Source organism: Grampus griseus (assembly GCF_964374135.1).
Source record: "Grampus griseus genome assembly, chromosome: 10".
Lineage (NCBI taxonomy): Eukaryota > Metazoa > Chordata > Mammalia > Artiodactyla > Delphinidae > Grampus > Grampus griseus.
In genome coordinates, this window is record NC_139004.1 from 42,540,897 (window position 1) to 42,564,150 (window position 23,254).

A 23,254-nucleotide genomic window follows, 5' to 3' on the forward strand; every position below is an offset into this window, starting at 1 on the left:
CCCAGAAATTTATGTGAACAGCTAATTCTGATGATTTGAGAACGATGGCAGAGTTGTAAGTCATTAGGTCGCTTAACTTCTCTCACCTCCAGGTACTGTCATATGTGACCGTCTTACTTAAGCAAATCTGTAGTTTAGATCATTGTTCAGTAGGTGTCTCTATGTAGGAACTGTTTTCCTGGCTTGCACATTCTTTAAAGGCAAGAAACACATCCCATATGAGGTATTTTTGTTTGTTTTTTGTTTAATCACCCAGAATACTTAGAATAGTGCTGAACACAATATACGAATATATGTAAGACTATATGTTCCCTGCTTTACAACCATTGGAGCACATCAAGGAAGGAGGAATGGATGATTTATTCTTAAATACTCGATTTTGAGAAGATAAAGGAAATGGGAAAAACATTTGCAGGTAGGGCTATCGCATATGCTGTTGGAAGATTATGCAGTGTAATTACAACAAGATGATGGCCAGTAATCTTTACGTAGGAATGTTCTCTTCATTCTTTTGTTTTCTTTCTTCATTCTTTTAATAATGTTTCATTCGGATATGAAAGGATGATTTCTGCTTAGTCATTTTCCATACAATTATCCAGTGTGATACACAACTAGTATATGAAATTCAATACTATAACCAGAACTTAATCTGATCACTTGATTGCTTTTATGACCTGGAGATCCTGGTATAAACCAATATGTTTGGCTGGTAGAGAAAAAGGCATATAGCATGTCCTTACCTCTAATTTATCATTTTGCCATTCTATTATTAATTCCTTCTTGATATAAGATAATTGAGAAAGTGTCATGCTAACATTATTCCTCAATCCAGTCTCTGCAGCTAATGTCAAAGATGATTTATTCCACAAGAAACCAGTTATTTTTAAAAAGCAAATTTAACCCAAAACAGAGATGTGAAACTTGCATTGCTTGTGTATTTCCTTTCATGTGGTGGTCTTTGGTACTCACCCAGAAAAAAATAAAAGAATGGGGACTAATTTAGTTTGTGGCCATTGCAATCCTCAAAATCTGGTGGAAGGTGTGTGACCATTAAAATAAGAGCCTTTGTGAAAGTGCCTTGCACAGCTCTAGAAACAGAAGGAGAGATCCAGAAAAGTTAGCTAGTCTGCTGCCACCAAAGAATGGGAGTTTTAACGGTTCTTTACTCGTACGATTTGTTTCAGGATACACTCTTTTCAAATAATGTTATTTTTTAATTTGTACCACTATGGTTTGGCATTATAATTTAGGCAGAGTGAATTATTTTTTAACTGCTTGAAACAACACATATTGATTATTTCATAATTTCTGGGGCCAGAAGTCTGGGCATGGCTTTACTGAGTTCTCTGTGTAGGGTCTTTTTTTTTTTTTTTTGCTGTACACGGGCCTCTCACTGTTGTGGCCTCTCCCATTGCGGAGCACAGGCTCTGGACGTGCAGGCTCAGCGGCCATGGCTCACGGGCCCAGCCGCTCCGCGGCATGTGGGATCTTCCCGGACCGGGGCACGAATCCGTGTCCCCTGCATCAGCAGGCAGACTCTCAACCACTGCGCCACCTGGGAAGCCCCTGTGTAGGGTCTTATAAGGTGCTGATTGGGAGGTCTGCTGGGCTGTGTTCTTATCTAGAGGCTTGACTGCAGAAGTATCTTCGTCCACATTCCCTCACTTTGTTGGCAGAATTTGTTTCATTGCCACCAATGGCTACTTACTTCATCAAGCCAGCAAGGAAATTCCCCAGAGCAAGCAGGCTCTAAATGGAGCTTTTCATAATGTAACATCATTACAGGAGTGACATCTGTTGATTAGAAGCAAGTCATAGGTCCTGGGCACACTCAAAGGTAGGGGTTTATGAAAAGGCTGGAGCACCAGGAGGTGGTGGCCACTTTCAATTCTGCCTGGCACAATTATTGTCACATATCCCTGTAAGGGTTGCTATTTTGCTTTGCTTCCAGCAATGTATGAAAATGCCTGTTTACTCACAGCCTTGCCAAGCAGACTGTACTATCAAGCTTTTGAACTTTTGCCAACCTAATGGGTGGGTTATTATATCTTAGCATGGTTTCAATTTGTATTTGTCTTATTATGAGTGAAGTTGAACATCTTCATACATTTAAGAGCCATTTTACATCTTTTTGGTTTTGAGAATTATATATTCATGTCTTTTTCCCTCTCATCTATGTACTTATTTTTTTGAAATATAGTTGATTTACAATATTATATTAATTTCAAGTGTACAGCATAGTGATTCAATATTTTTATAGTTTATACTCTCTTTAAAGTTATACAAATTTTATAAAGTTATACAAAATAACAGCTATATTTCCTGTGCTGTACAATATATCCTTGTTGCTTGTCTACTTTACACAGAGTATTTTGCATCTATTAATCCCTTACCCATAACTTGCCCCTCCTCTCTTCCTTCTTCCCACTGGTAACCACTAGTTTGTTCTCTATGTCTGTGAGTCTGTTTCTGTTTTGTTATATATTCTTTTATTTTATTTTTTTAGGTTCCACATAAAAGTGATAACATATAGTGTTTGTCTTCCTCTGCCTTATTTCCCTAAGCATAATACACTCTAGGTCCATCTACATTGTTGCAAATGGCAGAATTTCATTCTTTTTTATGACTGAGTAATATTCCATTGTGTATATACACCACATCTTCTTTATCCATTCATCTGTTGATGGACATTTGGGTTGCTTCTATATCTTAGCTATTGTAAATAGTGCTGCTATGAACACCAGGGTGCATATATCTTTTTGAATTAGTGTTTTAACTTATTCAGATATATACCCAGGAGTGGAACTACTGGGTCACATGGTAATTTTATTTTTAGTTTTTTGAGAAGCCTCCATACTGTTTTCCAAAGTGGCTGTATCAGTTTACATTCCCACCAACAGTGTACAAGTGTTCCTTTTTCTCCACATATTCTCCAACATTTGTTATTTGTGTTCTTTTTGATGATAGCCGTTCTGACAGATATGAGGTGATATCTCATTGTGATTTTGATCTGCATTAGTCTAACAGTGATGTTGAGCATTTTTCATGTGCCTGCTGTCCATCTGTATGTCTTCTTTGGAGAAATGTCTATTCAGATCTTCTGTCCATTTTTTAATTGGGTTTTTTTTTATATTGAGTTGTATGAGCTGTTTATATATTTGAGATATTTATCCCTTGTACATCATATCATTTGTAAATATTTTCTCTCACTCAATAGGTTGCCTTTTCACTTTGTTGAGGGTTTCCTGTGCTGTGCAATAGCTTTTAAGTTTAATTAGTTCCCATTTGTTTATTTTTACTTTTTTTTTTTTTTTTTTGCCTTAGAAGACAGATCCAAAAAATATTGCTATGATTTATGTCAAAGAGAGTTCTGCCTACGCTCTCTTCTAGAAGTTTTGTGGTTTCACGTCTTACACTTAGGTCTTTAATTCATTCTGAGTTAATTTTGTATATGGTGTTAGAGAGTGGTCTAATTATATTCTTTTACATGTAGCTGTCTAGTTATCCCAGCACCATTTATTGAAGAGACTCTCTTTTCTCCATTGTAAATTCTTGATTCCTTTGACCATAGGAGTGTGGGTTTATTTATGGGCTCTCAGTTCTGTTCCATTTATCGGTATGTCTGTTTTTGTGGCAGTGCCATGCAGTTTTGATTACTGTAACTTTGTAGTGTAGTCTGAAGTCAGGGAGTGTGATACCTCCAGCTTTGTTCTTTTTTCTCAAGGTAATCTTGGCAATTCAAGGAACTTTGTGGTTCCATATAAATTTTAGGATTATTTGTTCTGCTTCTGTGAAAAATCTCATGGGTATTTTGATAGCGATTGCATTAAATTTGCAGATTGCTTTGGGTAGTATAGATATTTTAACAATATTCATACTTCCAATCCAAGAACATGGAATATCTTTCCATTTCTTTGTGTCATCTTCAATTTCTTTCATCAATGTTTTATATCTTTTGGAGTATAATTCTTTCACCTCCTTGGATAAGTTTAGTCCTAGGCATTTTATTTTGTTTGGTATAACTTTAAATGGGATTTTTGCTTGGTTCCTCTTTCTGCTAGTTCATTATTAGTACACAGAAAAGCAACAGACTTTTTATGCATCAATCCTGAATCCTGCAACTTTACTGAATTTATTTATTAGTTCTAATAGCTTTTTGGTGGAGACTTGTGGGTTTTCTCTATATAGTATCATGTCATCTGGAAATAGTGACAGTTTTACTTCTTCCCTTCCAATTTAGATGCTTTTTATTTCTTTTCTTTTTTTTTTTTCTGATTGCTATGGCTAGGACTTCCAATACTATGTTGAATAGAAGTGGTGTGAGTGGGTATCCTTGTCTTGTTCCTGATTTTAGCAGGAAGGCTTTCAGCTTTTCACTGTTAGTATTATTTTGGCTGTGGGTTTGTCATAAATGTCCTTTATTATGTTGAGATATATTCCCTCTATATTCATGTTGATGAGAGGGTTTTTTACTATGAATGGATGTTGAATTTTGTCAAATGCTTTTTCTGCATCTATTGAGATGATCATATGATTTTTGTCTTTCCTTTTGTTAAGATGGTGTATCATATTGATTGATATGTATATGTTGAAGCTTCCTGTGACCCTGGAATACATCCAACTTGATCATAGTGTATGATCATTTTTATGTACTGTTGAATACAGTTTACTAATATTTTGTTGAGGATATATGCATCTACATTCATCAAAGATATTAGCCTGTAAATTTTTTTTTTTTTTGTAGTGACTGTCTGATTTTAGCATCAGGGTAATGGTGGCCTCATAGAATGAATTTGGGAGTGTTACCTCCTCTTCAAATTTCTGGAATAGTTTGAGAAGGATAGGTATAAATTCTTCTGTATATGTTTGCTAAAATTCCCTAGGGAAGTCATCCAGTCCTAGGCTTTTGTCTACTGGAAGTTTCTTTTTTTTTATTACAGATTCAATTTTACTTCTAGTGATCAGTCTGTTCAAATCATCTACTTCTTCTGACTCAGTCTTGAGAGACTGTACGTTTTAGAAATTTATCCATTTCTTCTACGTTGTCCAATTTATTGGTGTATGATTGTTCATAGTATTGTCTTATGATTTTTCTCTCTCTGTGAGTTGTTATTTCACCTTTCCTTTCTTATTTTGTTTATTTGGATCCTCTCCTTGTTGGTGAGCCTGGCTAAAGATTTATCAGTTTTCTTTATCTTGTTTCCATTGATGTTTTCTGGGATTTTCTCTTTCTTTCTTCTTCTTTTTTTCATCTCTATTTTATTTGTTTCCTCTTGATCTTTTTTATTTCCTTCTTTTTGCTAACTTTGGGCTTTATTTGTCCTTCTTTTTCTTATCCTTCTAGGTGGTAGATTAGGTTGCTTATTTGAGATTTTTCTTGCTTATTGAGGAAGGCCTATATAGCTATGAATTTCCCTCTCAGCTGCTTTTGTTGCATCCCATATCTTTTGGAAAGTTTTGTTTCCATTTTCATTTGTCTCAAGGTAAATATTTTCTGATTTTCTCTTTGATTTATTCATTGATCCGTTGGTTTTTTAGTAGAAAGTTTGGTCTCTCTGTGTTTGTGTTTTTCCCATTTTCTTTCTGTAATTGATTTTTCATTTCATACTATTGTGGACAGAAAAATTGCTTGATGCAATTTCTATCCTCTTAAATTTGTTGAGATTTGTTTTGTGGCCTAGCATGTGATCTACGCTAGAGAAGATTCCATGTGCACTTGAAAACAGTGTGTATTCTGATGTTTTTAGATGGAATGTCCTATAGATATCTATTACATATAGTGGTTTATGGTGTCTTTTAAGACCAGTGTTGTTTTATTGATTTTCTGTCTGAATGATCTTACATTGATGCAATTGGTGAGTTAAAGTCCCCTAATATTGTTGTATTATTGTCACTTTCTCCCTTTATCTCTCTTAATATTTCCATCTAAGAAGGATATAAAGATTCAGAAAGTGATAGTGGTAGAAGACATTCAAAGAAGTCTTGACATGTCTATAATTGGAGTCCTTAGATGTAAACAAAAACAATGTAATAGAATGTCTATTTAAAACTATAATCCAAGAGAACAGTCCAGAATTAATAGTCCTGAATCTACTTATTGACAGGATTTGGGATAACTGAAATTCTTAATTCTGAGACACAACTTATACTATTAAACTTTAAACATAAAGTATTTTTTTTAACACTGTGGGCTTTCATACAAAAAGACATAGCCACTTACAAGGGAAAGACAATTACGTTGGTCTCAGAAACATACAGGACAGCAATGAAGCAACATTTCAAAGAAATTCAGAGAAAAGCAGTGAAAAGCAGCAGATAAGGGTTTAAAGGGATAATGGCAATGGCAAAATAGTGACAGTCAGGCTGTTTTTAAAGTAACAAGAATATAGAAAAACATGTTAAAATATAAGAATTCAGAGAATACTGTATTCACAAGCCCTTCCTAAGGAATATACCAGAGGAGAAGTTTCATCCAGCCCAAATGATGACTATGGGATATTGGTGAAGGTGCTGCTGATGAACACTGAATATATTAATTGCAAATTTGAAACAAAGGTGAGGAAAGAGTGGAAAAATAGTTTATAAATATTATATGATCTGACAAAGTAAAAGTATGATTAAATAATTAAGAAGAAAATAGAGTAAATTGATTAATTGCCACATAGATGATAGGGTATCATTTAAAGTTAACAAAACAAATAATATATGCCTAAGTAAGGCAAAGGGGGCATAAAGGAACTCTAAAATGTATTCTTTATAGACTACTAAAGGTATTAGTATAAAGACCATTAGTAGTTAACACTGCTATATAGTATACTTGAAAGTTGTTGAGAGTAGATCGAGAGTTCTCATCACAAGAAAAAATTTTTTTTCTATATTTTTGTATCTATATGAGTTGATGCATGTTCACCAAACATTGTGGTAAACATCTCACAATATGAAACTTAGTGCTGTGTCAATTATCTCAATAAAACTGCAAGAAAAAAAAGACCACTGAGAAAAATATACAAATTTTCCTAAATCCCAAAGAAAATAAAAGGAAAAAATAATAGATCACATTAAGAAGTATAGTAAATACAGCATAATGCACAGAGTAAGTATAATAAAATTATAACATAATCATTATGCAGACATAAGACCAATCCTATCAGTCAATAATAAAAATATTTCAGATTGCTTTAGAAAGGAAAGACCAATTCTATGCTTGATAGAAGAGAAACAACTACAACAAAGTGATTCAAAAAGCTTAAAGCTACACGACAGCAGGATGGGCATTGTTTCTGCAAACAATCCAAATAATCAGAAAGGAGGAATGTAATCCTGGTAAAGGCAAGGCAGAATTCAAGCTAAAAATTATTAAAGGAGACAAAAATGACATTTTATAATGCTAAAGCCACAATTCAAAATGAAGTTATAACAGTTGCAAATAACTATGCAACAAACAATATAAAATCCGTCATGAAACAGAAGATGGAAGGAGAAGTAGATGGAAATGCATTAAGAGGGACACTAACAAATCACACTCTGTCCAAAGCACGTCAAACAAACCAGAAATTAAGTATACAGATGATCTCAAAAAGATAGTCAGTGAAATAGGTCTAATGAATGAGTACTGAGTTTCACATCTCAAAATAGAGATTCATAGAGATTCATATCATAGAGATATGCACAGGGAACACTCCTGAAAACTGATAGTTTTAAGTTATAGTTCAAAGACTAAAATTATCGTTATAATAGTTATAGTTATAGTAGTTATAATAGTTATAATAGTTCAAAGACTAAAATTCAATAAATCCCATAAAGAAGAAATTATACAAATAATATTTTCTGATGCAGTGTAAGAAGACCAGAAATTCATAACAGAATCAAAATTAAATGCCTCTCAACCTAAAAAAAACTTTTTTTTAACTTTTAAATAACTCTTGGAAAAACAAATATAAAACCAAAATTGCAAAAATTCTAAAAAATAATATTAATGGAAACATTACACATTAAAATCAAGGGGGTATAACTGGAGTAATGATCAGAAAAAACATTATAATTTAAATACTAAGAGCAAAAAATAGTGAAAGAATGATAATAAATAAATTTAATTCCCAATTATGAAATATAGAAAAAATATAAGAAAAAAAGATAGAAAGAATATAGATTAACAAGTTTAAAAAACTGGAAATATCAATGAAGTTACTAATTAAATTACAATGTTTGATCTTTAAATAAAAACCAACATAGTAGAGAAACCAAAAGCTTACATAATCACACAAAAAAGAGTAGAAAGGGAAAGTATAAATATTCAAAGAAACAACAGAATAATCATTGAAACAGAAAACTTTTTAAAAATCATGAGAGGAATTTGCATAATTTGATAGAAATCACTTGAAAAATCCGGATGGAATGGCTAATTTTCTAAGAATATGAAGTTTATTATCATTGCTTAAGCCAAGAAATTTTCATGTAAGAGATAAGAGGAAGTTATCAAGGAAAAAACTCAACAAAAAAGCACCAGGCCCAGATGAAGGAAAAACCCTGTAGTGTTTGATTTCAACTGTAACTACCAATAATAAGTCATTATTACAAAATATATAATATCAGGAATGAAAGATAGGACATTACAAATCCTACATCAAAAGGACAAGAATAATGCAACATTATAAACAAAATATGGCAACAAATTTGAAAATTGAATGAAATGGACTATATCCTTGAAAGGTACAAATTACCAAAACTTAATTGAGAAGAAAGAAAAACTCTAAATAGACCAATATTTAGCAATGGAATTGAATTAGTAATTAAAATCTTCCTCACACCCACAAAGCCCAGGTCCAAATGGCTTCACTAATGAATTGTACCGTATAAGGAAGAAATGATACCAATTCTATAAAAACTCTTTCAGAAAATAGAAGACAGTATTATTTTGATATCAAAGCCATACAAAAATATCACAAGAAAACTAATGACCATATATCTCATGAACATAGACACAAAAGTCTTTAAAAAAATATTTACAAATTGAATCCAACAATATGTAAGATTAATAATATAAGATGAACAATTGGGGTTTATCCCAATAATGCAAGTTTGACATAACATACAAAAATCAATGTTATACATCATATTAAGGAAATAAGGGAGGAAAACTATATAATCAACTCAATAAATGTAAACAAGGTTTTTGATGAATTTCAACACCTAGTCATAATTAAAAAGAAAAAAAAAATGCTCGAGAGAGTAGTAATAAAAAGGAATTTCCTCAACTTGATGTAGGGTTTCTATGTAAAACCAGCAAGTAACACTGCTGAAAGACTGAACGTTCTCTACCTTGTCAGAAACCAAGGCAAGAAAGTACATTCTCACCACTTCTACTCAATATTGTATTGGAGGGCTGGGTCCGTGCAATAAAACTATTAAAATAAAGTCATATCAATATAAATTGGTATAGTAGAAGAAAACTGTCTTGATTTGCAGACAGTATGATCATCTATGCAGAAAAGCCTAAGGAATTTACAAAGAAAGTTGCAGGAACTGATAAACAGATTTAGTAATATTGCAGGATATATGATCAATATGCCAAAACAAATTGTATTTTCATATGCTAGCAACAAACAAAAATAAATTAAAAATAAGCTATTCGTAAGAGTATAAAGAATAAAATACTCAGGTGTTAAGTTAACAAAAGACATACAAGACATGTACACTGAAAACCACATAACATTGCTGAGGTAAATTAAAGAAAACCAACATAAGTGGAATGATATGCTGTGTTGATACTTCCCCATCTTGAATAGGGGCTGGATTTGTAGACTCGATTCCAAATGGAATGTGGAAAGGAAAAAGCAGTAACTTCACAGTGGAGAAACCTGACAAATATATTTGGCCCTTGAACAACATAGGTTTGAACTACAGGGGTCCACTTATATGCGTTTTTTTTTCAACAATAAATAGTATAGTATCGCGTGATCCCTGGTTGGTTGAATCCACGGATTCGGATCCATGGATACAGAGGAACCACATATACAGAGGGCCAACTTTAAATTATACTAGGATTTTCAACTGTGGGGAGGGTCAGTGGCCCTGACCCCCACGTTGTTCATGGGTAAACTGAACATGGATAATACCATAACCAAGGGACCAAGGTTAACATACCAATGATCAGATATGTGGATAGTATTTACTCTCTAATATGATGAGAAGGGCACTGACCTTTGTGTTATCCTTCTCTGCCACTCCCAAAATAATTCCAGTCTAATCAGACAAACCCAAATTGAGTGACATTCTACAGAAAACGTAACACTCTGCAAAACTATCAAAGTCATAAAAAGTAAGAAAAGACTGATCATCACAGATTAGAGGAGACTAAGGAGGCACGACAAAAAAAAATGCGATGTGGTGTATCCTGGATTGGATCCTGGAACTGCAAAAGGGCATTAGAGGCAAAACTGATGAAATCCAAATAAAGTATGGAGTTCCATTTACAACAATTTGACAATATTGATTTCTTACTTTTGACAAATGCATCATAGTAATATAAGATGTTAACATCAGGAGAAACTGGGTAAGGTGTATAAGGAAACGTCTCTGTACTATTTATCTACAACTTTTCAGTAAATCTAAAAGTATTCCACACTAAAAAGTTTCTTTAACAAGTTTCAGAAGGCGTTTTTGGTAAGAAAATTTCAAGCTGATACTAAAGCTTATATGAAATTTATATCGACCTAGACTATTACAATTTTAAAAAGTAAAACAAATTTAGATGCTTATACTAACTGATTCCCAGACTTAATTTAAAGTTATGATAATCAAGACAGTGTGTTGTTGACAAAACGATAGAGGTATAGATGAGTAGAACAAAATCAAGAGTCCAAAAATAGGTTCACACGTATATTGATTAATTGATACTTGGCAAAAGTGCTCACGTAATTCAATGGGAAATGATAGTCTCTTCAATAATTTGTGCTGGAAAAAACAGGTCTCCAAAAGGGGAAAAAAAAGAACCTTAACTTTTACCTCACACCATACATAGAAATTAAAATCATCAAAATGGATCATAGAGCTAAATTCGTAAGCTAAGATGACACAGTTTTAGAAAATATGATGTTCTATATGTGCGTTTAGAAAATTTGAAAATATTTTCTTTTAGAAGAAAAGATACGAGAAAATCTCTGCCCCTAAGTTAGGTAAAGATTAAATAGAACACAAAAGGCATGAACCGAAAAATATTTTAAGAAGTTAGACTTCATCCAGAGTAAAAACTTCTTCCCATCAAAAGATACCATTAAGAAAGAAAGGCAATCCAAAGTTCGGGAGATCATATTCACAAATACATATCTGATAAAGGACCAATATCCAGAATATACAAAGAACTCTTACAATTCATCAATAAGAAGACAGACCACCCAAAGTTTTTTAAAATGGTCGAGTGTTTTGAATAGATACTTCACAAAAGAAGATATACAAATGGCCAACAAGCCCATAAAAAGATGTCAACACTGTCAGTCATCAGAAAGATGCAAACTGAAACCACATGAGATGCCATTATGTACCAACTAAAATAGCTAAAATACAAAATATTAAGTGTTGGCAGGTTGTGGTAAAACCGGAATTCTCTTGAATTGCTGATGGCAATAGAGAAGAATGAAACCACTTTGGAAAATAGATAGGAAATTTCTTAGGAAGTTAAATATGCATACACTCACCATACAATCCAGCAATTCTACTAGGTATCAACCCAAGAGAAATGAAAACTTGTTCAACTCAGATGTGCATAAGAATATTCATATCAACATTATTCATAAATGCCAAATATAGGAATTCAAATGTTCATCAGCTGATAGATGAAGAAACCAACTGTCATATATCCATACGACTAAATACAGTATGATTATATTTAATTGACATTGTGAGAATGGTAAAACTATAGTGACAGAAAGCAGAGTCCCCAAAATTGCATGAGACAATTCCTTTGAATGAATGAATCAATTAATCAATCCCCATCCCTCCCTGTCCCTCGCCCTTTCCCTCACCAACACCCCCTTACCCCTCTATATATAAAATATATATATATATATACACACATGAAAATATAAATATTTATTTTGATATATATGGTATATAAATATACATTTATATATTGACAAATACATTATAAATAATGTAAATACACACACACACATACACACATCCTATTAGTTTTGTTTCTCTGGAGCAACCCTGACGAATACACAACCAAATGCAGTGCACAAATCTTGATTGTATCAGGTGAAAAAATAGCTATTTAGAACAATTTTTAAACAATTAGAAAAATTTGAATATGGGCTTATATTAGAAAATAGTGTTGTATTGATTTTAAATCTCTTGGGCATCATGATGGAATTAAAGTATTCTTAGGAGATATAAGCTAAAGTGTTTAGGAGAGAAATGCACAGTGTCTCATTTACTTTCCAGTGGCTCAACAAAAAAAAATTATAGAAATAAATGTTCATATATTTATAAGGTTCAATTTTCTGTAGGACTGAAAAATTCCAAAACAAAAATCTGGGTGGGAGGAAGAAAATAGATTTTAATACGGTCAGAGAAAATTAGGTATGATTCATTATCCAAAGATTCCAAAAAGGAAATATAAACTGTGGACTATCCAGACAAGAATAGTATTCAGTACTAAGAAGAAATGAGCTATCAAGTCATGAAAAGACATGGAGAAGGCATCCCTGGTGGCACAGTGGTTAAGAATCCGCCTGCCAACACAGGGGACACGGGTTCAAGCCCTGATCCGGGAAGATCCCACATGCAGTGGAGCAACTAAGCCCGTGTGCCACAACTGCTGAGCCTGCGCTCTAGAGCCCGCGAGCCACAACTACTGAGCCCATGTGCCACAACTACTGAAGCCTGCACACCTAGAGCCCATGCTCCACAACAAGAGAAGCTACCGCATTGAGAAGCCAGTGCACCGCAACGAAGAGTAGCCCCCACTCGACGCAACTAGAGAGAGCCCACACACAGCAACAAAGACCCAACGCAGCCAAAAATAAATAAATAAATAAATTTATTTTTTTTAATATAATAATAATAAGAGAGAGGAAGGAAATTTTTGGAGGTGACAGATATGTTTATGGCATTGATTGCAGTAATGGCTCACTGCATATACTTACATACAAACTCACCAAATTGCCTACATTAAATATGTACAGGTTTTTGTATGTCAATCATACCTCAATAAAGTGTTTTTTTAAAAAAAGCTCAAAAAGGCAACTTAAGTCTATGTTCAAATCAAAAAATAGGCAGTAAACGAATTCCTTATTGAACACTTATTCCTTTATCTTACTCTGTCTCTACCATACCATTCTAAGTAGGTAACATTTACTCCATTTTTGAAATGGAGAAAACTGAAGGTCAAAGAATTTGACATACGACATACAGCTAGTTAGAAAAAGTCATTGAGAGGTGGAATTCCAACTCGCTTCTATTCTCTAAACTCTACCACCCCAAAAAATGTATAATCTCATTTCTTGGGGTACAGGGCCTTTTAACAACAGAAGACAAAGAAAAATTAAATTAGACGAATCCCTAATCTTCAGGTAAGGAGAAGAATCTGTGTTCTCTAACATAGAGAAACTATATTATAAGCTCCATGAGAGTTTTGTTTTCTTCTATATGTCCAGCACCTAATAAATATCAATAAATATCTGTTTAATCAACAAACAAATGGGAAATAAAATACAAGACCAGTGAAACATAATTAACAACAACACATGACTAAGCTCTTGAAAATGGGCCCCCATATTTTACATTCAGGAAGTACTATCTATAATCTTTAAGGAATCATTGATATTTGGAGAACTTTCATAACCTTTAAGTGAAAAAATGGACAATGTTTCCAAAGGAAGGGAAAACATCTATAGACCAAGAAAATTTGGACTGAATTTCTGAGCAAGTTTGGCCTTCAAAGTGCTGACCATTAGGAAAAATGATGACATCTCTAAATCCAATGCTTGATCAAGTGGTCTCGGTGGTTGATGGATTTACACAAATTCTCTCCTTAGGGATCAAAAAAAACAAAAACAAAACAACGTACAATAGGACAATGATGTGGATTGTTGGCTCATTCTAGATACACTGACTTGAATACATATACCTACCTGATGTCTTTTTATTTAATAAGCCACACTATAGAAAGCCTGTTTCTATCTGATAATTGACCCAAAAAAGTTTCTTTATGTAAGAATAAGATGATGTTAACCCACCATTGTAAGGGCATGTGCCTTTGAGTTTTTTCAGGACTGGTGAGTAATTGACACTTTTGCTGTTCTTCTTGCTCTAATTCTCCCATATTCACACCACACAAGTTGTCAGGGTTAAAGTTGAAATTGTTAGGGTTAAGGGTTCCGTCCCTACTCTCTGAAAAAGAATGTAATCCCTTGGGAGACACAGCCAAGTACTTCTGCCTCTAATCCACCAAACAAACCCATCTGAATGGCTCATCAAAGAAGCTCAACCTTCTAATATCCTGGGATTTTATTTCCAACACAGAAGAATTCATGATAGACTCAAAATAAATTTAGAATCATTTTAAAATTACACTAAAACAACTTTTAGTTCATTCATTTTATACCAATGTCATACATTTAAAAAGTCTAATATCTGTACATTTTTCTCATATTCACTCACAAGTTACAGAAATCTTTTTTTTTTTTTTGTAAATACCTTGTAACCAGGGCTACCCATTAATCCATCCTTTCCATGTCTTCCTGGTTCTCCCTGAAAAAAATAAATACAAGTATTTTAATATATTTTTTGCGCTAATTTTTCTTTTTAAAAGAAGATAGTAGAGGTTACATTTTATTTAAAGTAAAATACTTAAGAACTTTTTCTGTCAAACTCACAGCACGTCCAGGAAGGCCAGGAAAACCAGCATTCCCCTTTTCACCTTTTGCACCCTGTATTAAAAACAAAAATTTTAACCCTGGAGTTAAAATTCCAACTCGAACTTACATAGGAAAGTAAGCTAACTTCCTTATGGAGTGACAGAATTCATAGAACCACAGCTTGCGTTGACCCTGCAGCTTTCAGCAAAGCATTATTTTACCAGGACACGTGACATTGAGGATAAGATGGATGCAGAATTACAAGCATCTAAACACAGAAACCACTACTTGGCAAAAGTAAAAAGCAATGAGCATCTTAAATATAAAGAGACTAAACATTTCCTTCAATGTGAAAAAATAGGATTCTCAATGGATACTGTTAAGGAGCTATCACTTCCAAGGAATCTCTCTGTAAATATTTTTAAAGTTCAGAAGGCTCAATAACACAAAGTATTCTTATAGAATACCATGCATAACAGTCAACAGTTATTTTTCCATTGTTCTGGATAAATCCCCTGAGAAAGGTGAACAAAGCTAATTGCTACAACAGTGGGCTGGGACTGAAATTCAAATTTTCTATTTCCATTGTATTGAAAGTTCAATATGGATACTTTGTTTTGGGATCTATACTTCCCTTTTTGCCATAAAATCCAGGTGATCCTTTATCTCCCTTGGGACCCATTTCACCCTAAAAGATAAAAATATAAATCCTGAATTTTAGAGAAATTAATATTTTAATTTCTCTAAAATTAATATTTCACTTATATATTAAACAAAAAACAATTCCAATTATAAACAACAGAGTTTAATATGCCCACATCAAAATAAAATAGAAATAAATTATTTAAAGTTTGTTTAAAAAAGTCCTATTTCCCAGGCTTTATAACGAAAAGCAAGGAAAAAACAGGGCATTTGTTACTATAACAGGACCTTATAGTAAAAGGTTTATAGTTAAGAGAATTTCTATATAATGAAAACTACTCATCAATTTTTAAATACTATAAGATTTATGGCTGAAAATTTTAAAGGAAATTTGTAAAAGCTTTATGTAAACTATGATTATTAATCTTAACCCAGTCATTTACTTTAATATACTTTAATTTATATATCAACACTTATTTATAACCCATTTATAACATAAAGTACTTTCAATTTGAAATAAAATATGGCATTGCTTAATTTTAAGAAGAACAGATTTCTTCAACCTTTGATCCTGGCATTCCATGAAGCCCAGGAAAACCAGGAAGTCCACGGTCACCCTGAAAATAAAACAAATTAATTAAAGAAAACACATGTCAGTCAAAAAAAAATCAACATATATTCTTCCACCTCATTCTTGTCAAAATTCATTGGAAATAAATCTGCAAACTGTTCAGTGCACATCTACATTAAAACCCTATCCCTGTGAAAGACCAATCCTCATTTATCAGGGTTTCATTTATAATCAGAGAAGGAAAGTATTTTGGGCCAGGGGAATCTCATCAGCAATGCTGACTCCACCCTTAGAGAGTAGCCACCTATTCTAAAAATATTTAGGCTCTTACAGTGGCAAGGCCTAGGAGTTAATAGAAATGATCAAGTGCCAAGACTCTGTGGAGAGAGCCATCCTCTGAGGTCCCAGCTCAGTGAGGACAAACCCTGAGCTGAAGGTCTCAAAACACTCTAGGATTCTGTGGAATTTTCTTCCAATTGCTGATCTTAGGAAATTGCTCATAGTAGGTATCTATCCAGATGAGTTTATGAAGAGGAAAGGCCATCTCTCCAAAGGAAGAGAGATGGAGAAAATCACAACAGCTTGATATTTAGTGGACATCGTTTTAAGACTTATTTCTGTGGGACATACTGGGTGCTATTGCCTTAGATTCAAAAATCTTAATTGTCAAGACACAGTTAAGGAAGCCCAATGGCTGGCACAGCAAGATTTGGGTCAGTTCACTACTATTTAGGCAAATTAAGACATTACCTACAAACAATTCATGATCTTTTTAGCTTGTCTGGTAGGGAGAGAAAAGGATGTGACCAGTTATCTATGATGGATGTAATTCTTAGAAATCTTAATTTAATGAGGGTTATTTATCCACATGTTTTAAAGAGTGACACAGTTATTCAAGGTATAGAACCCTTCAAAGGCAACATTACTACTCCATTTTCAGTTTCCAGCACTATCTAATAAATTAATGGTGAAAGAACCACCTGTGCTAACTCAGGCTGAATTGAGATGAGCAGGTGAAGGCCAGGTAGACTAAGATACACCTTGATAAGATGGAACTTAGCTGGGCAATGAGTACTTAATAAAAGTACAGAAGAAAGGGGCAAAGCAGGATTCCCTTTAAGGATGAACCAAGTCCCAGCTAAGACTTCCCTTCTCTGGCTACAGTTTATAGAAGACACCATCTTCAAACTTTATTTTCCTGGAGATAAGATAAACTCATCTCAGATGAACTGAAAAGACCAGGAGCATCAACTCACATTGGAACCAAAAAAATATATAATCTGGACAAAGCTACCCACATAGTCATAAGCAAGATTTTTAAGTAAAATAAAAGGAACAGCATCCATGTTAACATACAGCAATGAAATGGGGGAGGGGCAGAGAAATTTAGCAAAATGCTTGGGGAATACTAAGACAATACCTACAAAATACAAAACACGAGAAAGTGTGACCCAAACACAATACATTCAGTCAAGTTGTGTCCAAGGTTTAAAAGTAATGGGTAGCAAATAAGCGGTAAATTTTAGCCAACATCTATCTACAATAGGCACGTAACATGAAAGACAAAAAAATGCTCTTGTGTTGGCCATTGAGCCATTGGATCATCAGTTACTGCAGTAAAACTTAGCCTAAGTTAATTAATATAAAAATTGGTATACTAGGAAAAAAAAGGCTGCCAAACAATAACATTAAAAAATACATTTGGCAATGGCTTTGGGACTAGGTAGTGGGCAGTGAAAAATAATTTTTGGAGGTTGGAAATACAATGATTCATGGAATCATTGATTTTATGATTTTGGTGAAAAATTGATTTAAAAAACTTTGCTTTTAATAAACTGCAAAGGCAAATAATGCCTCCAATAAACATAGCTAAAGAACTGAGAAAAAAAAGAATGTTGGTATCATGAATCAATTAGTGTTGGCTGTATTTGACAAGGTAACTATAAAAGAGATGAGCTCAGAAAAGAATCGGCCAGTTTGCAAGTCATAGTTAGAAGGCATAGACCAAGTCCCCAGATACTGGGATTGGGAGGATACACCTTTTTTTTCTCATCTCTGACAGGTAAATAATGAAACTGGAGAGGGCCTTTAAAAGAAGTTCAGTTGAAGGACCAATCAAGAGTGTGGCCATAAACACCATTCTCAAATTCTCTAAATCAGTTAAGGTGGGTCCAAAACATTCTCTCAAGATGGACATAGTGGCTCAAGAAAGAGAAATTATTAATCACTAATTAATTAATGTAGAAAGGGCCATGACTAAAACAGGACTGTGGATGATGTTACTGGCTGGAATCAAAAGTCAAAGATACAAAATTACAATATGTATTTTGCTGTTGAGAGAATTATTCTTCCAAAAGAGCCACAAACCTGGACTAAAAGAGATTGTGACTGTTTGAAATTTAAAAACAATGTTGCCCAGTATTACCACTATTTTTAATGTTTTTCTAGCCAGTTTTGACTAGCCTATGAGTTTAGACAAAATATAAAAATAAGAGAGGTAAATCCTAGAAGGAAGAAAACAAATTATCTTTATTTATGATTACATGTCTAATATGCCAACATACCTAATACCCTGAAATAATTAGTATGAGAAATCAGTTAATTGCTGTCTTAAAAATTAATATACAAAATAGTTTTTATATTTATAAACAATAACCAATATAAAAATAGATTAAAGTAAAAGTTCCACTTATAACAGGACCAAAACAGATAAAAATTCCTACATATAAACTTAGGTAATGTTGAGAACCAATAAAAAATAAAATTTTAATATTATTCCACTGAGTTTTAAGTTTGAAATAAAAAGAAAGATAAATCATAATCTTGAATAGGAAAATTCAGTATTGAAATTATGTCAGTGCTTCTAAAACTAATCCATAAATTCAAAGAAATCCTAATTAAAACATAAATAGGAATTCCCAAAAAAATTTGAAGAAAAGATACTGAGCTTTATCTGCAAAAATAAACATGTAAGAATAGCCAAGAAAATTTTGATCATAAAGAATAATAAGGAAGGACTAGGCCTGCCAGTAGTAAATCATATTATGAAGTGACAATAATTAAAACTGCTTGGCAGTGGAGAAGATATAGACAGGTAAATGGAACAGAAGGGAAAGCCAAAAACAGCAGACCCAAATGAGAATGGAAATTTAGTGATAATGATGGTTTTTCAAATAAATGAGAAAAAAAGTGAAATTTCAAAAATACTGTTTAGCAACTGGCTATCCTTTTAGGAGAAGAAAGGGGAAAATATGAATACCCATCTAACCTTACTCCAAATATCAAAAATTTTAAGATTAAAATATAAAATAATGAAAATTCCAAAACTTAAAGCAGGAGTAATTATATTCAAAATGTTAGAATGTTGAACCTTTCTATACAGATACAAACATAGGAGAAAAGAAGTAAAACTTTATATATATATATATATATAGTTAAAATTTATATATATAAATATATATAAATAACTATATATATAAATAGTTAAAATTTCTGTATGTCTAAAATTCTAAAACCCAAATCAAAACCCAAATCAAAACACATAAGCCAGAAAAAAATATTTTCACACAATTTATGACATGCACATAAAAATCAATTTTTAAAAAGATGAACAGCCCAGTAGGAAAAAATAAAGGATATAAATAAAAAGCAAATTACAGAGAAGTAACAATATTTTCAAAAATCATATGACAGGTACTTTATACCTTATTCACTAATAAATGATTGCAAATCAAACCAGTACCATTTTTAACATATATTGATGAAAATCAGAAATTTAATGAAATTCAGTGCTGATAAGGGTGTGAAGAAAGATATTTCACACACTTGTTGGGGGAGTACACACTTTCTGGAAGGTAAATAGGCAATTTGCCTCAAAATTTAATTATGAACTTAACGCTTTGATTCTCTAATCAGTTCCACTTCTGGGAAATTTTCCTGTGGTTATACTCAGAGAAAGTTACTGAGAAATATATACAAAGATGTTCATACAGTCTTGTTGATAATACACGCACACGCGCACGCGCGCGCGCGTGCGCGCACACACACACACACACACACACACACACAGTATGGTAAGGAACCACAGCCTCCCTAAGTTAGAGGCTTCTTAAACTGGGTAAGAACAGCCCCTATAAGTCTGTATCTATGTTTAACCTTCGGTTTACAATTTCTTTCATGAAGCCTTTTTGAATTTTCAACTTTCCTCTCAACTCCTAGAGTTTTATTCAACTCTCATCTTTGGCACTTAACATTTACTCTCTTAAAATAGTTACTTTGTATATGTTTTGTGCTTTATTAGACACCAATCTCTTTGAAAAAAAATCCGTTCTTGATGCATTCTTATTTCGTCTTAGTAGACATGATTATTATTTATCAATATTCAGATTCTCTCTACTTCTAAGCATATGGGGAGGCGGAGGGAATCATGCTTTCCTGACTCTTGAAGTTGGTGTGGTTTACAAAATTTGCTCTAGCTAATTAAAGATGAATGGAAGTGGTTTATGAGCCACTCTTTGATTCTCTAGGGACCTGCTACTGTAATTAGTTAAAATCTAGAGGGTGAAACTTTCGTTAGCCTGAGTCTGCTAATAAGTGTGCAGTTTGATGAGCAATAAGCCTTTTTTGTTTTAAGGCATTGGCATTTGGCATTTGTGTGTTATTGCAACATAACCTACTCTATCCTAGCTGATGTCTCGCTTGTGATTAATGATAATTTACTAAATATGCAAATACTTTCATTTTCTAAAATATAGTAAACACTCTTGAGTCCTCCAAGAAAATTCCAATAAAAAAATTGTTTTGAGGAGTCACACTCTTGATTCTCACTGAGTTTACAAGAGATTAGAATAAAAGAGAATCCAAGATTTGCAGTAAGTTGGTTCCATTTTCCCCAGGTTGCCTCGAAGCTTCCTGACTGATAACAAGCCTTTGATGAGCCTGCCAATCTCACAGGTTGATCTAGAGTCTCAGTCTCCAAAGTTACATCAAGATTATTTATTTGAGTAGCAAGAGAATATGAAAGCTAATATTTTAAAAATCTCATTCTTTCAAAATTTCTCAGTGTGTCTGTGTTTTCAATGCACATAATCCTTTATTCAGTAGCACAGCATATAATTCATACATATATATGGGACTACATGCCCCAAAGACTTTCACTGCAAAGATTTTGCAGTTTAAAAGTTTGATAATCTACAATCTACAGGGAACTATCCCTCCTCCCTTGAGAGAGTTTTTTTTTTCTTTCTTAAAGCCTTTATTTTTGAGACATGGAGGAAACATCTCACAGGTACACATGCAAAAGTAAGACTATGAATCCACTATCATGGCACAATCAGTTCAAACCATCACTCATCTAGCCAACCTCCTCCTCCCTCCCCTCCTCCCCGCCTTCTTCCCCCCTCTCCTCCCCCTCCTCTCCCTCTTCCCTCCCCCTCCCCTCCCCCTCCTCCTCAGCTGCTCACAGGCATTGGGCCTTCTCATGGTGCAGGCATAGAGCAAAAGAGGAGGAAATCACACTATTAAAAACAATTCTGGCCAAAGCAGAAAAATATGGTGAAAAGAAAGGAAAAGAAAGCCAGACTGAGATACAGACATTTTATTTCAACCCCTGATCCTTGAGTAACTTCAGACAGATGACTGAAGTTCCTCATTTCTCAGTTTCAAAACTGTACAATAGGGTTCATTTACTTTACAATTAATGTAAAACGGGCAGAGCATGACTTACTCTACTAACCTCATAGGACTTTTTGCGAGGATGGCATGTGATAGGCAATGCATGTGGATAATATCCACACAAGACATGTCTAAAATAAAACAGAAAAACGTACACACAACAGGAAACACCTTCAGCACCCAACATGTCAAAAGCCTTACACATCTTCCTGTTCCTTCTCGTCTCATTTAAAAACCACTAAGTGTCACACAGGACCAGGACAAATAATGATTTCCTGGGAAGTGTTTAAATCTACTAAAATGTTCCCTCTCTAACCCCTTGGGTTTGGGCATCACCATTGGACTACTCAGGTCTAGGAAAAAAGTAGATTCCCAAGCTCCTAATATACGGTCCCTGCCACAGTTTATCAATGACCATAAAACAGAGCACACCCAAAATGAAGATGAGAAATAAGAGTTTAGAACCAAGATGAAGCATCCTGTAAAAATTCAATAAAAGTTGTAAGGTTCCCAATGATGCCAGTAGAGAAAAAGGAAACAGGACAGAAAGCAGCAGAGCAGCCAAGAAATGAGGCAGGACATAGAATGAATGGTTCATCACCATAAACTGAGATGTTGAATCCATTATAGGGCCCTAAAAGAAAAGAGGCTGAAAGATCAGAAAACAATCAAAACTTTGCAAAAACATCCACAGAAGTAGTGAAAACCTGAGCACACACAGATCAGCACCACATGGACAGACAGAGGGATGCTCAACCAAGCCTGACTTTAGAAAACATTTTGGGAGGCCCTGCTGCTTTGGAAGAAAAGCCTCTGAGGAAAGGAGGTAGGAAAGAAGGAAAATGTGGTACCACTCCTTCCATAAGAAGGAGGGAAAGTTTTCTGAAAAATTCCTGCTTGTAACAATTTCACAATTTCTCCAGATTCAGATGAAACAAAATATTTATTAGAAAAAAAGAGTGTGTAGATATGTATTTAATAATATTTTATTATTTATTATGTGAATTATACCATTAATTATACCAATATATCAATTATTGCCATGCTTATCACAAATATGTATATATATTTGACACATACATTTAAACTCATATACATTTATATTTAATAATATTACAATAAAAAACTCAAGGGAGGAGAGGAAGATGTGGTACATATACAATGGAATACTACTTAGCCATAAAAAAGAATGAAATAATGCCATTTGTAGCAACACTAGAGATGATCATACTAAGTGAAGTAAGAGAAAGACAGATATCATATGATATCACTTATACTTGGAATCTAAAATATGACACAAATGAACTTATCTATGAAACAGAAACAGACTCACAGACATAGAGAGCAGACTTGTGGTTGCCAAGCGGGATGGGGCAGGAAGGGGTTGGGAGTTTGGGATTAGCAGATGCAAACTATTATGCAGAGAATGGATAAACAGCAAGGTCCTACTGTAGAGCTTAGGGAACTATATTGAATACCTTGTGATAAATCATAATGGAAAAGAATATGA

At 33.7% G+C, this 23,254-nt stretch overlaps 1 protein-coding gene across 1 annotated transcript in view; it reads right to left on the reverse strand.

Annotated features, from left to right (window-relative positions):
* The window catches only part of COL21A1 (collagen type XXI alpha 1 chain), a 127,612-nt gene that overhangs the window by 50,962 nt on the left and 53,396 nt on the right, over window positions 1–23,254 (reverse strand). The window contains exons 12-15 of the mRNA XM_082664712.1: window positions 16,064–16,117; window positions 15,489–15,546; window positions 14,877–14,956; window positions 14,698–14,751 (exon numbers count right to left, since the gene is read on the reverse strand). Coding sequence (XP_082520838.1) covers window positions 14,698–14,751; window positions 14,877–14,956; window positions 15,489–15,546; window positions 16,064–16,117 — 246 coding nt within the window. The remainder of the gene's footprint in view (window positions 1–14,697; window positions 14,752–14,876; window positions 14,957–15,488; window positions 15,547–16,063; window positions 16,118–23,254) is intronic.